This window comes from Trichoderma citrinoviride (assembly GCF_003025115.1).
Source record: "Trichoderma citrinoviride strain TUCIM 6016 unplaced genomic scaffold BBK36scaffold_5, whole genome shotgun sequence".
Taxonomy (NCBI): domain Eukaryota; kingdom Fungi; phylum Ascomycota; class Sordariomycetes; order Hypocreales; family Hypocreaceae; genus Trichoderma; species Trichoderma citrinoviride.
This window is the reverse complement of record NW_020194713.1, coordinates 515,120-528,153: the sequence shown is the minus strand read 5'-3', so window position 1 is coordinate 528,153 and position 13,034 is coordinate 515,120. Positions and strand designations below refer to the sequence as shown.

General features: G+C 52.8%; 2 protein-coding genes across 2 annotated transcripts; both read right to left on the bottom strand.

Annotated features, from left to right (window-relative positions):
- Window positions 1-2,140: 2,140 nt before the first annotated feature.
- BBK36DRAFT_1196369 (hypothetical protein) lies at window positions 2,141-2,636 on the bottom strand (the record flags this gene model as incomplete). The annotated part of the gene is made up of 1 exon (XM_024896940.1): window positions 2,141-2,636. The coding sequence occupies exon 1, from the start codon at window positions 2,615-2,617 to the stop codon at window positions 2,141-2,143; it is 477 nt and encodes a 158-aa protein (XP_024750694.1). The 5' UTR covers window positions 2,618-2,636.
- Window positions 2,637-12,001: 9,365 nt separating this feature from the next.
- Window positions 12,002-13,034, bottom strand: BBK36DRAFT_1158211 (hypothetical protein; the record flags this gene model as incomplete). Its single annotated transcript, XM_024894085.1, has 2 exons — window positions 12,002-12,198; window positions 12,974-13,034. The coding sequence occupies 2 exons, from the start codon at window positions 13,032-13,034 to the stop codon at window positions 12,002-12,004; spliced, it is 258 nt and encodes an 85-aa protein (XP_024750693.1).

Sequence of the window (13,034 nt, the reverse complement as noted above, 5' to 3'; positions counted from 1 at the left end):
GCGTCTCCGTACGGCAGGATCCAAAAAAAAAAAAAAAAAAAAAAAAAAAAAAAAAAAAAAAAACGTCTTCCCTTATTCAGAGGTTAGGGGTGTAGCAGATGCTTGCAACCCAAGTTACATTAATTCTTGGGTTTCTGTGTGCATTCTTTCAAAATAGAAACAAACAGTATCAGCAATTTCCAGGAGAAGTAAAAAGAATTTTTTCTACAAGGGGAATACAAGGGCAAATTTTCTTGAAATCTTGAAATGAGGCAGCCCGTTCGTTTCCACGAAAGCCGCCCGCACTCTATCGAATAACCTGCATCGGTGACCTCCGCAAGCCAAAACAAAGAAACAACTATCGATGTTATATCCCAGCCCCATGCATGAAAGCCTCAAAACCAATGGGAACCAAATAAGACACACACATATGCAAATTTTCATGTTATCGTGAGATTACAAGGGGAAACAACCAAAAGCAAGATTTTCCTCTTACACACATGGGGGTTGGTGTTTCGTCACTCAAAGGGAAGTTTTTTCCTACTTTACCTTACATTGCTAATAAAGGTCCCCATATCCATGCCATGGCATGTTTTAATTTACCAAATTCGCCACTCCATTCAGGCACATTTCCTAGTTTCCTTTTCGCGCAACACCATCCGAATAACCTCACACCAACAAAAGGGAAAAAAGGCTCCAATGCGATAAAGAAAGAAAAAAAAAAAAACGAACCATCAAATTCTCGCCCCCCTTTGAATGGATCGAGCACCACAATCCCATCCCTTCCCGTCTCTTTCCACTCACCCAACTCAACTCAACTCAACTCGGTCAGCCACGGCTACCATAGGCTCTTAGTCTCACTCGCTTCTCTTCGACTCATCACCGCTCATCGGCTTTCCTTTCTTTTTTTCTCTCTGCCCTTGAGCTATGTATGTATGTTGGTTTTCCTTTGCGCCGATTGCTCCGAGCCTTGCATCCGCCTCGCTTCGCCTTGCCTTGTCTTAGACTGCTGGGCATCGTGCATTTGGGACGCAATCGGGAAAAGGAAGAAAACTCCCATGTCCCTCCTACACAATTTGGCAATGTAAGGAGTCCAAGACGGCCCAAGACGGCAAGCTGTAGTCTATACGGAATATGTCACTGTTATACAACGCAATGTGTGAATGTTATACAGCACAATGCTTGAATGCGAATGCCGAGTAACAGAGAGTGAGCCTGCGATGCTCCATGTACGAGTAGTTCGTATCGTATCCCGAGATTGGGCATCATGCTGGTGCGAGTGTCCACGGCGTGGGTCAATCCGATGTCGCTGCTCACTCACTCACCACCATCCTCACCACCACCGCCCACATCGTCAATCGCCACCGGAGCACGTCTTCGCCCGCTGCCCAATCACCCACTCCAATGCCATCACAGACGAGACAAGTTGCGAGAGGTTGTTTTGACCAAGTCTGAGACAGGTTGTTCTATTCATTGTGATGCAAAATAGCTATCCAATTTGCAGCCTGATTTTTTGGGATCCCCTTCCATTTCCCCCTTGGTCCCTTCATCTTTTTTTTACTACCAAACAGTAAAATCCATAGACGAGGCGGCTTTGCAGCTCGCCAACTGCCTTTATCTGCGCCATCATTCTTTGCTCTGATTCCCAAGTCTTGGTCTGCGCCGCCAATCATGTCCCAAATATCATGTTGTGTTTCCCGCCAGCACCCAAATGTGTTTCCCTTTGTGCCATGCTAATAATAAACAGTTTGATATCAAGTCTCCGCCCAAATCTTTGTGTGTTGTGTGAGTTTGTGGTATACAAGACGCCCAAGGCGGGGTCCTTTGGTTGAGCCATTCCATGATAGAAACTCCGTTGACAAAAGAAAGCGGTGGATGTAGAAGACAGTGCCCTCAATTAAGAAAATCCAAAAAGAGGCAAAGAAGTGCTTTTAAGGGTATGCGGTGCTCCGTGTAAATGTCCGTCTTGATACAGCAGAAGGAAACAAGATAAAAGAAAAGATAAAGAGAGAACAAGTGCAATAGAGCAAGAAGTGAGAAGGTGGTTTCGTGTCGTGTCATGTTGTGTGTTGCGTAACGGTAGAGTGAGGTATAGTGTGTGGAGAGGGTGTGTGTGTGTGTGTGTGTTTTCGTGCGTAGAAGAGTGCGGTTGTCGGTTTGCTTAGTATGATCGCCGGCGTTGCAGTCTGACCTGCTCAAAAGAAACGGCGTACGCTCGCAGCTCCTTGCGTGCCTTGTCTGACAGCTGGCTGGACTCGGCGGTGGAGGATACGCTCTGCATGGAGCAGAGGCTGCTGTGTGAGCTCGAGGGCGTCAGGCCCCGGTGCGTGGACATGTCGGAGCTGTAGCCGCTGAAGGAAGAGGAGGATCGAGGTGTTGAGCCGTAGGGCTGGGCTCGGTTGAAGTCGTAGGCGGGAGGCAGGTAGAACTTGGTGGGTGCAGGTCGGCTGGAGAGGCTGCCTGAAGAGGCGTAGGAGACGGGAGAGAAGCCGGGCGAGCTGGCCTGGGAGCTGGGTGTAGAGGGGGTCTTTTCGAAGTCGGCCATTCTGCACGCTTCGGAGCAGTAGGCGTCGCCGTCGACCTGGACTTGTCGGTCGCAGGCGAGGCAGAACTCGTGGGTCCACATGTCGAGAGCCATTGTAGCGGTGATTTGACTGTGGAGAGGAAGAGCAAGATCGAGTTGAAGTTGCTGGTTGTTGTTGAGGTAAAGAGGCGGTTGGTTGTTGTGATAAGTGGTCAAGTTGAGTCGAGAGTGTTGTGAGTCAAGGAAGGCAAGAGGCCGAGAGCAGAGAGTGGACGGTTATTATAGTGGTATAGAGCCTGATGCCTTTAAGGAGAGAGGACAGAAAAGTCTGGTAGAAGAGAAGTTTGTTGTTGGCAAGGTTGAATGGATAGGAAGCAGAAGCAGAGGAGAGAAGATGGCGATGAGGCGAGGGCAGCGGGATGCATATGTACTTTGCTGGGAAATGCTCGAGTGCGACGCTGGGCTTGTTGGAGGGCAGTGGTGTGGAAAATGGAGTGGAGGGAAGGAAGGGTGGTGTGGGCAGGTGGGCAGGTGCAGCGCAGGTGGTGTGTGGTTGGCTGGATGGGTGGTGTGTGGTGTGGGCAGAGGAGGGAAGTGGGCAGGTGCAGGTGCGGGTGGGGAGGGCGGAGAACGGAGTACCTGCGACGAGGTACCGGCTCCACACTGCAGCAGGTACGAGGGTACGGAGTGCGTATCGTCCTCTTGCTCATCAATGTGGGGCGCCCGCTAGTGCTACCCCAGCGTCTGGCCTGCCTTGCGCCCCACCAAAGCAAGCAACGAGAATTTCCCAGCTGCGAGACGGTGCTGCTGCTGCGAGGCCCGTGCGCTTCCTGTGCGCAAGATACCAGACGAGCCTGTACCCTTTCGACGCGCAATGCCTCAGGCCACCAACTATTGGCCATAGAGGTACTCGCACGCCCCCTCCCCCCCTTCTTCAGGTTCTGCTGGACACAGCCTGGCTCGAACGTCGAGTGCAGCAGAAACGGACAACAGCGAGGGATGGCCACCGTTTTGGCTCTGCTAGCGGCCTGCATGGGCGCTGTACCTGCCTGGCCATGCCGTAGCAAGCGTACCTCAGGTACCTTAGGAGTGAGGGTACCTTGCCGCGAGGACGTTTCCCTGCACCGCTGCGTGCACAGGGAACCCCGACTCGATGTACTGCTCCGTTTTGCACGGCACCGCACTGCAACTCTGTGCCCTGGGCCTCTTACGTACGAGGACCTCAGCCATGAGCCCACGCATGGGCAGATCATATGAGGTAGTGCGACTTCAGGTTGCCTTCTTCCTTGCAAGGCCTCATTCCTGTAATTGTACTAGAAATCTTCGAGGTAGCACTGCGGGCAGAGTCGCACTCACATCATGTTATTACTTCGCGGTCGTGCCCAGCAGCAAGTCCGCTGTGCATCTGGACGCTCAGGAGCCTTGCAGCGTCGCATCCTAGGCTTGCTTCGTCGCAGTGCGACAGCTACAGCTACAGAAAGGTAATACAGGCAGGCAAAAGGCAACAAGGGGGCGTGGACCGCCAAAGGTTTTGAGAAAGGAATTGCAAGAGAGCAGCCAAGGGGGCGTGCGAGGATGCGGATGCCGGGCCATCATGGTCCATGAAGGAAAATAACGGGGGGTATCTTTTCAAAAAGAGGGCGTGAAGAAAAATTGCTTGGGGTCTCATGCCCTGCAGCAAGATGGCCAGATAGCGCCGCTCCAAAATGAACTCGACGTCAATGCCATGCCCTGTTAGGGGGGGGTGTGGTGTGCAGGCGAGGCAGAGGAAAATTGAACCCTTGGGGCGGTGGCTTGCCTTGTTCGACTTTTCCTGTGTGTTTGTTCGCGAGTTCTGGCTGTTGTGAGTGTGCACAGCCTTGGGTGTGGCTTGTCGCTTTGTCCTGCATTATCGTCCGTACTAGCAAGAGCCTTTGAAAATCTGCCCAGAAATGTCGCCATGAAGGGAAGAGATTTCATGAGGGCTGCTGGCTGATGATCGTGAGCAGCAAACTTTGATCAGCACGAGCCCCAGGCCTTTAGGCGGCCGGGCAGGTCCGTTGCCGGCGCTGGAATAGCGGCCATTCTTTTGGGCTGCTTTGCGCTCGGGCCCGCCATCAGATCAGCCCAGCGCAAAAAGCTGGTGCAAAAAAAAATCAAATCATTCAATATTCGGGCGGGCTGTGTCATACGCAAAAAAAAATCGTTCTTTCGCGACAGCCGTAGCGGCCGAACCGTCAAGACGCAATTGCGCATGGCGATTTGCGGGCACTGCGGCCCCGGGAAAAATTGGAAGAGAGCTCAGCTCATTCACACTGCGTATTACCTGATCAGTTGCTTCATCTTCTTTCCTTGGCCTACCTATTGCTTGCTGCTCATTCTCTTGGCGCCGGAACAAGGCCAGACAAACATTCGATTTCTTTCTCCTGGAGCTGCCGCCCAATGATGATGCCATGAAACGGCCGTGCCTTGGTTTCAAACGGTGACTCAAGAAGAGGAAGACAAAGAACGATAATCGGCCGGCTTCCGGATGCCGGTCGCTTATGGACGGATTGACACTGCATCTCGACATCACCCAGAAAGGTGACGCCAACTTGAATGCTGGTGGGCTGTTTTTCGCCCCTCGGGCAGACATGGAGCTCTGTATCCTCGTGGGGGATTTGTAAGATGAACAAAGAAAAACAAGGTGGAAATTTTTCGACGGACACCATCTGATTATCGTGTTGCATCCCCAGAGAGGCCAAACTTGGAAGTTGGTGCTCCTTTTGCGCCAAGTCTGTAGATAGCTTGTATGGTGACGGACTGGCAATGCTCTCGAGGTTGTATCTGTGTCACAGGGACAAAGCCGTGTGCAGAACATGGGCCAAGTACAGCAGTTTGCGGGCTTCAAGTACGAGCGTGTACAAGGCTCATGAGGGTGAAGAGGTCACGGTGCCTGCAGCAACAACACCTCACACATATCTAGTACTACTAGTAGCAGAGTACATTGCATTGGGTGTCCAGCTTTCAATCACATCAATAGCCGGCGCAAGCGAGTAAGTGCTGTGCATTTTCACGCAATTCATGATAGTGATGGGAGCACTAATTGCTCGATCCAATCCATCTCTTGTCGTGATCGCAGCGGCCAATGAGCCCATGGACGACACCCACATCAGGCTCTTCCCCTCCTTCTGTGCGACCACTGAACCCCATCTGTAGACCGCTGTAAATTGCCCCCAGTCCCCCTAGCCCTTCTAACTTGGACTCTCTGCGCAACCACTGGGAACCTAGGCTCACACACACAGAGAGGTGGGGGGGCGCGTTACAGATGCTGTGCGACACTGCCTGAATCGTCAACGAACTCCAATTGCTGTGTATGCATGTCACAGCCGTTGTGCAACAGTGCTAATGTACTCTGAAGTGTCCTCGTTTTGATATGTTTTCTTCCATTTCCTTTTTGTCCATTTCCATTAGATTGGCCTGTTTCGTGGAAACTCGTGGAAGGAAAGAGTCCGTCTGCAGAATTTCTTCATCAATTGGCATGAGACACATGGCAGACACGGCAAAGAAATGGATTGATGTCCAAGTTCGCTTCGTACAAGTATTAGAGGATGATTGTCAAATCAAACTCCAGCGTCCATCCGCCGCCAGTTCAAACTTTGGGTCAAGACCATCTCCCGAAGCATTGAACACTCCCCCCCTTGCCGCCTACGTTCAATCCTTTCCAATTCACTGCCCCTTTCCGCTCAGGCGCCGATAGAGCCACCTGTGATCCCGGTCACGCTGTCCGATATCGAGCAGCAAAAAAAAGACGGAGAAGCTGCCCAAGCGATCATCTTCTCTGGCCCCTGGAATGTTCTACCGTTGCGGAGAGTAGAAAAGGGAAATGAGAACTTGCGAGATCCTTGGTGCCTTAGGCCGGAAAACCACCAGCAACGAGTGGAGAGATTTGGAGCCGGCGGGGCCCTGACGCAGGCAGGCTCGGACGGGACTAGCGCAAGCACTAGGCCTTGGTCGGCTAGTCACCCGCGCTCTGGCAGCTGGGGAGCTCCATGGATCATCCCCCCCTTTGCCCTTCACGAGAGAATGACATTGCTGTGCAGAGACCGTCTTGTATCATTTGATAGCCATGATGCGCACCCTCAAGCTCCGTGCAGAAATTCCTCGAAAGGCAGTACCGGCAGTTGATCTTCAGAAAGCAGCTCCACCACGAGTCGTATTATCACACATCTCCCTAACTCTCTCCCCCCCCTTGGGAAGGCACGCAGAAACCGCCGTCATGTCATGTGGATCGATCCCGCGGGCTGGCAAAAAGACGCAGAATGCATACTATCTTGATACGCAGCAGTCGACACCTTGCAAGTGAATGAACGTTGAGGGCACGCGGTACACTTGTCTCTCCCATGTTCTTCGCTCCGTTACTCGTACAGTACATAACACCCTCCTCCATACGGAAACGATTAGGGGGGAACCCGGCCCTGAGAAATAATAGCGTCTCGTTGGCATGGACATGACGGCGATTGGCGCCTCGCTGCTTGAACTGCGAATAGCTGCGTCGACATGCACGAGCAACAGCCAGCGGCATGGCGCCAGGCGAGACAGGGCCGCCGACAACACAATGAAAAGTGTAGAATTGTAAAATGTAAAAATGAGAAGAATCACAGCCAACATGCGCGCAAATCCTGCAGATACATAGCCAGCTTCCCAGATCGCCGCACGGCATCTCTGTGCTTCGTACCACAGCGCTTAAAACAGGCATCGCCTGGGGTGCTCCGGATATTACCCAGCGCTCCAAACGGCTGAGGTGGTGGCATGTCGTCGCATTCACTAGCGATGGTGCGCCGTGCTATCAACAGTTGTTGTTGCTGGTGGTGCTGCTGCTGCCGTTGCGACTGTTACCGTTCACGGTTCGGTTACTCGGACATGGCCGTCAAGGGCACACCTCTGGCGTCTCCTTTGGTTGCAGCCGCCGTGATAGGACTTTGGGGTTGACTGATGATGGGCGATAGGCAGCCGAGGAGAAGGAGCTGGAAGAAGGCGACCTCATCTCCCAACAGCAATTCACGGTGTCGACGTATTACTGTAGGACTTGTTGGAGAGCAAAGGACGACCCGGCAGGCAAACGTCGCTCCCCCTTGTTGATGCAGAACCGATACATGCACTATCCAGCCCGTCCATCCAACCCAATCTTACTGCTAGCCGACTTTGCGCATCTCTGCGGGAGGCGCACCTGGACCATGACGCCCATTGGCCATGACGAGGCGGAAAAGGACGGCGATCAGCCTCCCAGATCTGCCTCGATAGGGCCAAGTTCGACCCAACCAACCCGCTAGCGAGAGCCCTTGGGCCCTTTCTCCACGGCTGGATGACAAGACGACGCCAAACCCGTGCCGTCTCCTGGCCGTGATGCTGGTTGGCCTGAGGTTTTCGACGGAGAGACGTCCATCGCTTACCAGTATCATAGTAATTGTACAGGGCCCCCCGGCGTGCGTCGACGCGGCCATGTGCCTTGCTCTCAAAGGATGGGCAAGGGATGGCAGTGGAGGCCGCTAGAAGCAGCAGACCATGCCCTTTGCGATTTCACCTGCTTCTGGAGGTGCTTGGAGCGTCGCACGGGATTGGTGCATGGCGACCGCTTGCCTAGTTCGACAAGGGGGGAAGAGAACCGTCACCAGCCACTAGCAGCCAACGGCACTCCTCCCCCAGATGCTGCAAGAGGCGAAGGCCGTCGAGAGCCATCGCAACACCACCAGGCCAAGCCTTCTTGTGGGTTGGGAAAAGGGCTGTCCGTCATTCTTTGCCTCCTCGGGGTCTGGTGCTCCTTTGCTGCTGCTACACCACACGGTACATGTGTGCAGGCTGGACGGAGGACAACATGTACATGTTACTGAACGACGGCTGGTTGGAGATTTGGGGATGTGCTTTTCTTTGAGGGGTCCAGCAAGGGTTCGTTCTTCTGCCACCCCATCACTTGACAAGATGCCTGACTGTCTGATCATGACTGAGGAGATTTTGTGTGTTTGGCCAAGGAACTGATAGACTGCGATTAGCATCATCACTCCGTTCAAAGTGCGTGCTTGTACTTTGTACGAAGCGGCAAAGTGTCTACTCTACCTAGGTACGCACTGCAACACTGCGCAACCCCCCCATTCATAGTATCTATGTACATAGCAGAAGCCTGTGGTTGTACAGATGCTTGCCGTGCTCAACCTAGGCCGTGCATTTCATTACACACACATGTTGGAGCGTCAAATCAAGCATCAAAGGCAGGACGTCGGCAGCGGTTGGAGGAGGATTTGCTGGGGCAGCATCTCCGGATCAACGAGATCCATGCCCTAGCATCATTACTCGCCGCTTCGTTGAGTTCTTGTCCTACCGTACATGTATGCTCCGTCTTCGGCAGTGTTACTGCTTCCAACCAGTACTACTGGACTGCTAGTAGTACATACCTAGTAGTACTGGCACCAGCGAGCGCGCTGTGCTGTTCTCCCGAACCGAGACAAATCTCCAGCGAACACATGGCTTTTCGCGCTTGCTGCTCGATGCAGACGAATCCCCCTTTGTCAGTTCAATTTACGTGGCCTAGTGGATAACAAGGGCCGAGGCCCGGGGGGGTTGAACGACTGAACCCAACAGCTCGCTTGCTCGAACGTACATACGTACATTGGGACCTTGCTTCGTACATGACCCTGACATAGGTAGGTATACAACTTCAAGCAAGGTACGAAGTATTAGTCTACTGTATCCGCCCTGAAGCGAGCGTACGTGCGTGCGTTTCATTTATTAGGACATGCAATGGCAGGTTCCCCGGGCTGGGCCAGCTGGTGTGGAGAGATTTGATCAAGTACATAATACTACTACGGGGGGCAGAACTCATCAGAAACGCGCGATACCGTAAAAGGTGACAAAGTTGGGGTATATTTCTGACTTGTACGGAGTAGTACTATATTCTCCTTGGGGAAAACTACGGAGTTAGCCTCTTGGCAAATGGAGTCGAAGGATGAGCCGGGGGAGGATTTTGAGAGATGCAGAGAACTTGCAGCCAGACGCAGGCGCAGGCGCATTCCGGGGGGCCGCGCGCGAGGTCGAGGATTCTGCTTCTCCTCGTTCCAAGTGAAAGAAACAGGGGGTGTGTTGAGGATGCAGGTCGGTGTTGGTGAAGCTTCTCGCAGAGCCAAGCCGGGGGGGGGGGGGGGATTTCTTTGTTCGTGGCGGCAAGAAAAACAGACATGACATGACATGACAAGAGACATATAGCGATCGACAGGGTACTACACCAAATTGTTTTTTTTTTCCTTCTCTTTTTCTTCTTCCTTTGGCGTGGCTTGCTGTGATGTGCCTTGCGAACCTTTCTGGACGCCAATGGCGGCGATGGGCCTCGTGTTTGCGAGGCAGCCACCAGAAGGCAGCCGTGAGGGGGTCGCCAGGCTGCCGCAGCATCAAATAGAGTGACTTTGGGGGGGTAAAGTGAAAGAGATAAGGCGGCAGCAGTTGGTTGGCGATTTCATGATCCCTGGCTGTCTACAGTACCTACATTGCGAGTGCGCCCTGTCAAAGGGATTGAGCCATCCCTGATTATCAGCTCGTCTAAGTGAAGTAGTAGTAGGTAGTATGTGAGTGCTTCAGTCATCCGGGCCATGCGGGAAGCGAAAATGGGCCACCGTTGCTTTCCTGGCTAAGGGGGGGCAAAGACGTTGGAGCCATTCAGACAAAGGGCCTGGAGGCACCCATCCGACCCCGCGATATATAATCTATGTAATGCAAGCCTTGCAGATGATATCACTTTTTGGACCCTCGTCGAACGTTAAGAGCTGTGCCTTGGAGGGAAGCAAGCAAGCAAGCCGATACATCACCTGCATTATTACGGAGTTATCGTACATACACAGGGGACGGTTTGCTGCATCCTTGGAAACGGGCAAAGATGTCGTCAATAGAAAGGAGGGTATTCCTTGGTAACGGCGCAGATGATGCAATCTCGTCGCATTCATCATCGTGGAAGGCATGCTGCTGTGAGTTACCCTGCATCAAGACCGTCAAAAAAGGGATTGGCCAATTCGGCAAGCAGAAAGGGGAACAGAGAAGAAAAAAAAAACAGGTAGTTTGTGCGACTGGATTGGCACCCTGTCAAGATTCCTCCAGGAAGGGGAACCCAGTCTGGAGAAATCGCCAGGGCCTTTGAAGATGGATGAGAGCTTGAAAGCCTTTTCTGGAGGCGGCATGTCTGGGGAACTGCAAGCCTCCCCATCACATCACACGCCACCACGAAATATATACAAAGCATTCCAAGACCCTGCCATTCGAGAAATATTGGCCACACTGCAGCGCTACGAGGGAAATATGGGGTATCAGCAGGACTTTGAGGGCATTCCGAGGCATCCACGACCCCGGTTTACCCCAAGTTTTTGCTAACCATGCAATTCCTCGCGAAGCAGCTCGCAGCTCCAATCCTGACCATCGCCACTAGTACATACGGACACAGAGCCTGAGGTCTTACATGACAGCAATCCCCATGGGAAAGCACCGCTAGCACGAATATGTTGAACGGCAGATACGGGAGTTTCTGTCTTTCCGTTCCCTGGCTGGTTGTCGTGTTGCGTCAAGCCCAGTCAATAGCAGGACCTAATGCCCACGCTATGTAGGTTGAACTGCATGACAATAGCAACAAAGCGGGACTCGGCCTCTGGGGACGTCCCGACTCGGAGGATTTTTTGTTGTTTCCAGTGCAGCGGGCGCAAACGAGACATCTCTGACGGGAACAAGTATGTATGTATGAGCAAGTTAGTGGGTGAGAAAGGGGATGGGCTTTGTTTGTCTGCAGGGTCCGCTATCATTATTGCTAAACTGAGGAACGGAGTTCGGGAACAGTTTGTGGAACGCACGGATGTTCACCGTGAGGCCCAACGGCATCAACTTGGCATCGACCGTTTTTTTGAGGTCCGTGGAGATGCGGAGGATGTACGTATTAGCTGCAGGGGCAAGCAGTTTGTCCACATGTTTTTAATGTCCGGGAGCACGGATGATGAGGGCATTTCACGGGGCGGATGAGATGGAGTCTGTTGTCCATCAAGGTTGCTCTCGCTACAAGGCCACCCATCAACTTACACGGCGGGCCCATCGCAATGAAAGGAAATGAAGCTGAGATTTCGACAGCCAAGTTTTCCAAATACATCCTGACAATCCAAAGCTGACCCTGCGTCTCTGTTAGTCTGGAAGCGCCAGCCCTAATAGTAATCGTCGCCAGGGGGGGCAAATCAAAACGGGCGCACTTTCGACACCGTTTCAGCCCTGGTTGATCCGTCCAGTCAGACTCATCCACTGCCGTGAGCCGTAATAACGACAGCACTAACAAAACTGACGAACGCACACCCTGATGGCTTTGCAATCTCCATAATGACACAGCACCGGTTTGATCCCGATAATAGGAGTTGCTACTACTAGCTTCAACTTTACTTACTCATCTCCCGTATGACAAGTACCGCCGCATGGAGGAGAAAAAAAGTGGCGCCGGCTTCACAGTTCACACATGTGCCCTTTATCCACTCAAAGCACGTCATCCAGGGCACGGGCGATGGCATGGTTTCTGGTGTCTGTTGGCTTTTTCTTCTTCTGCGTCCTTTGCTGTTGTTGCTTGTTGGTGCTTCTGGCTTGTCCACCCTGTCGGTGCCCGTCCGACCGGTGAGGGCGGCGCTGCTGGATTCCCAGGGCTTTGGTCACGGCCACGCGCCTTGTCGTGGTGGCTGGACGCTTTGTCGAAAGATCCATCCGGTTTAGGTCGTGCGGCTCTTTATCACAGCGAGAGCCGTGGGCGAATGAGGAGCTGGATATCGGCCATGGGACAGATGCGATGTGCGGACTAGAAGAAACGTGGCGTCAAGGCTTTCATCTCCCCCGTGCTCACATCACATTGCTGCATGCTAATATCTAGAACATGGGAAAAAGGAGAAAAGGAGAACCACAAGCAAGCTGTCGTATCCTACGAATACGCGTGCTGTGTGACAGTTCCCAGCAAACACAAACCTCTCTCGGGTCAACGTGGTCCAAGCTCGACTCATGTCGACCCATCATCGTCTCAGACAGACACAGAAAAAAGCTGAGACGATACAAGGAAAAACCGGACCAGGGCATCGGGATTGAACAAGAGCCAAAGACCAGAAGAGGGCACGTGGGCGGGCTCTTCTAACGATATGGAATCTTATCTCCCTTATTCTTTGGGGCGGATCTTGGTGGTTCGAGCCGTTATGGAGCCGGCGCGGGCTCCGCTCAGACTTCAGCTCGTCTCATGGTGGAGTTCCTTTTCCTTAGAGGGAGTGTAGGGAGACAAGTGTCGTTTGGTGTTAGGCACGCCTTGTATATACAAGTAAGGTAAGGAAGAGAAAAGGGGGGCAAGCTAATTCCGCTCCAGGCATGGCGCGACGGCTTCTGGGCTGTTTTGACGGATGATGACTCGATGGGCTGAGGCTATCGTGAGCCGCCGTCTTCGCTGCCCTTGTTAGCAGTTAGTCTAGTACATACTTGTAAGGGCGAGAGCCATTCTTAGCCGATGATGAGCGGGTGATCGTCGGACGCCGGCCAT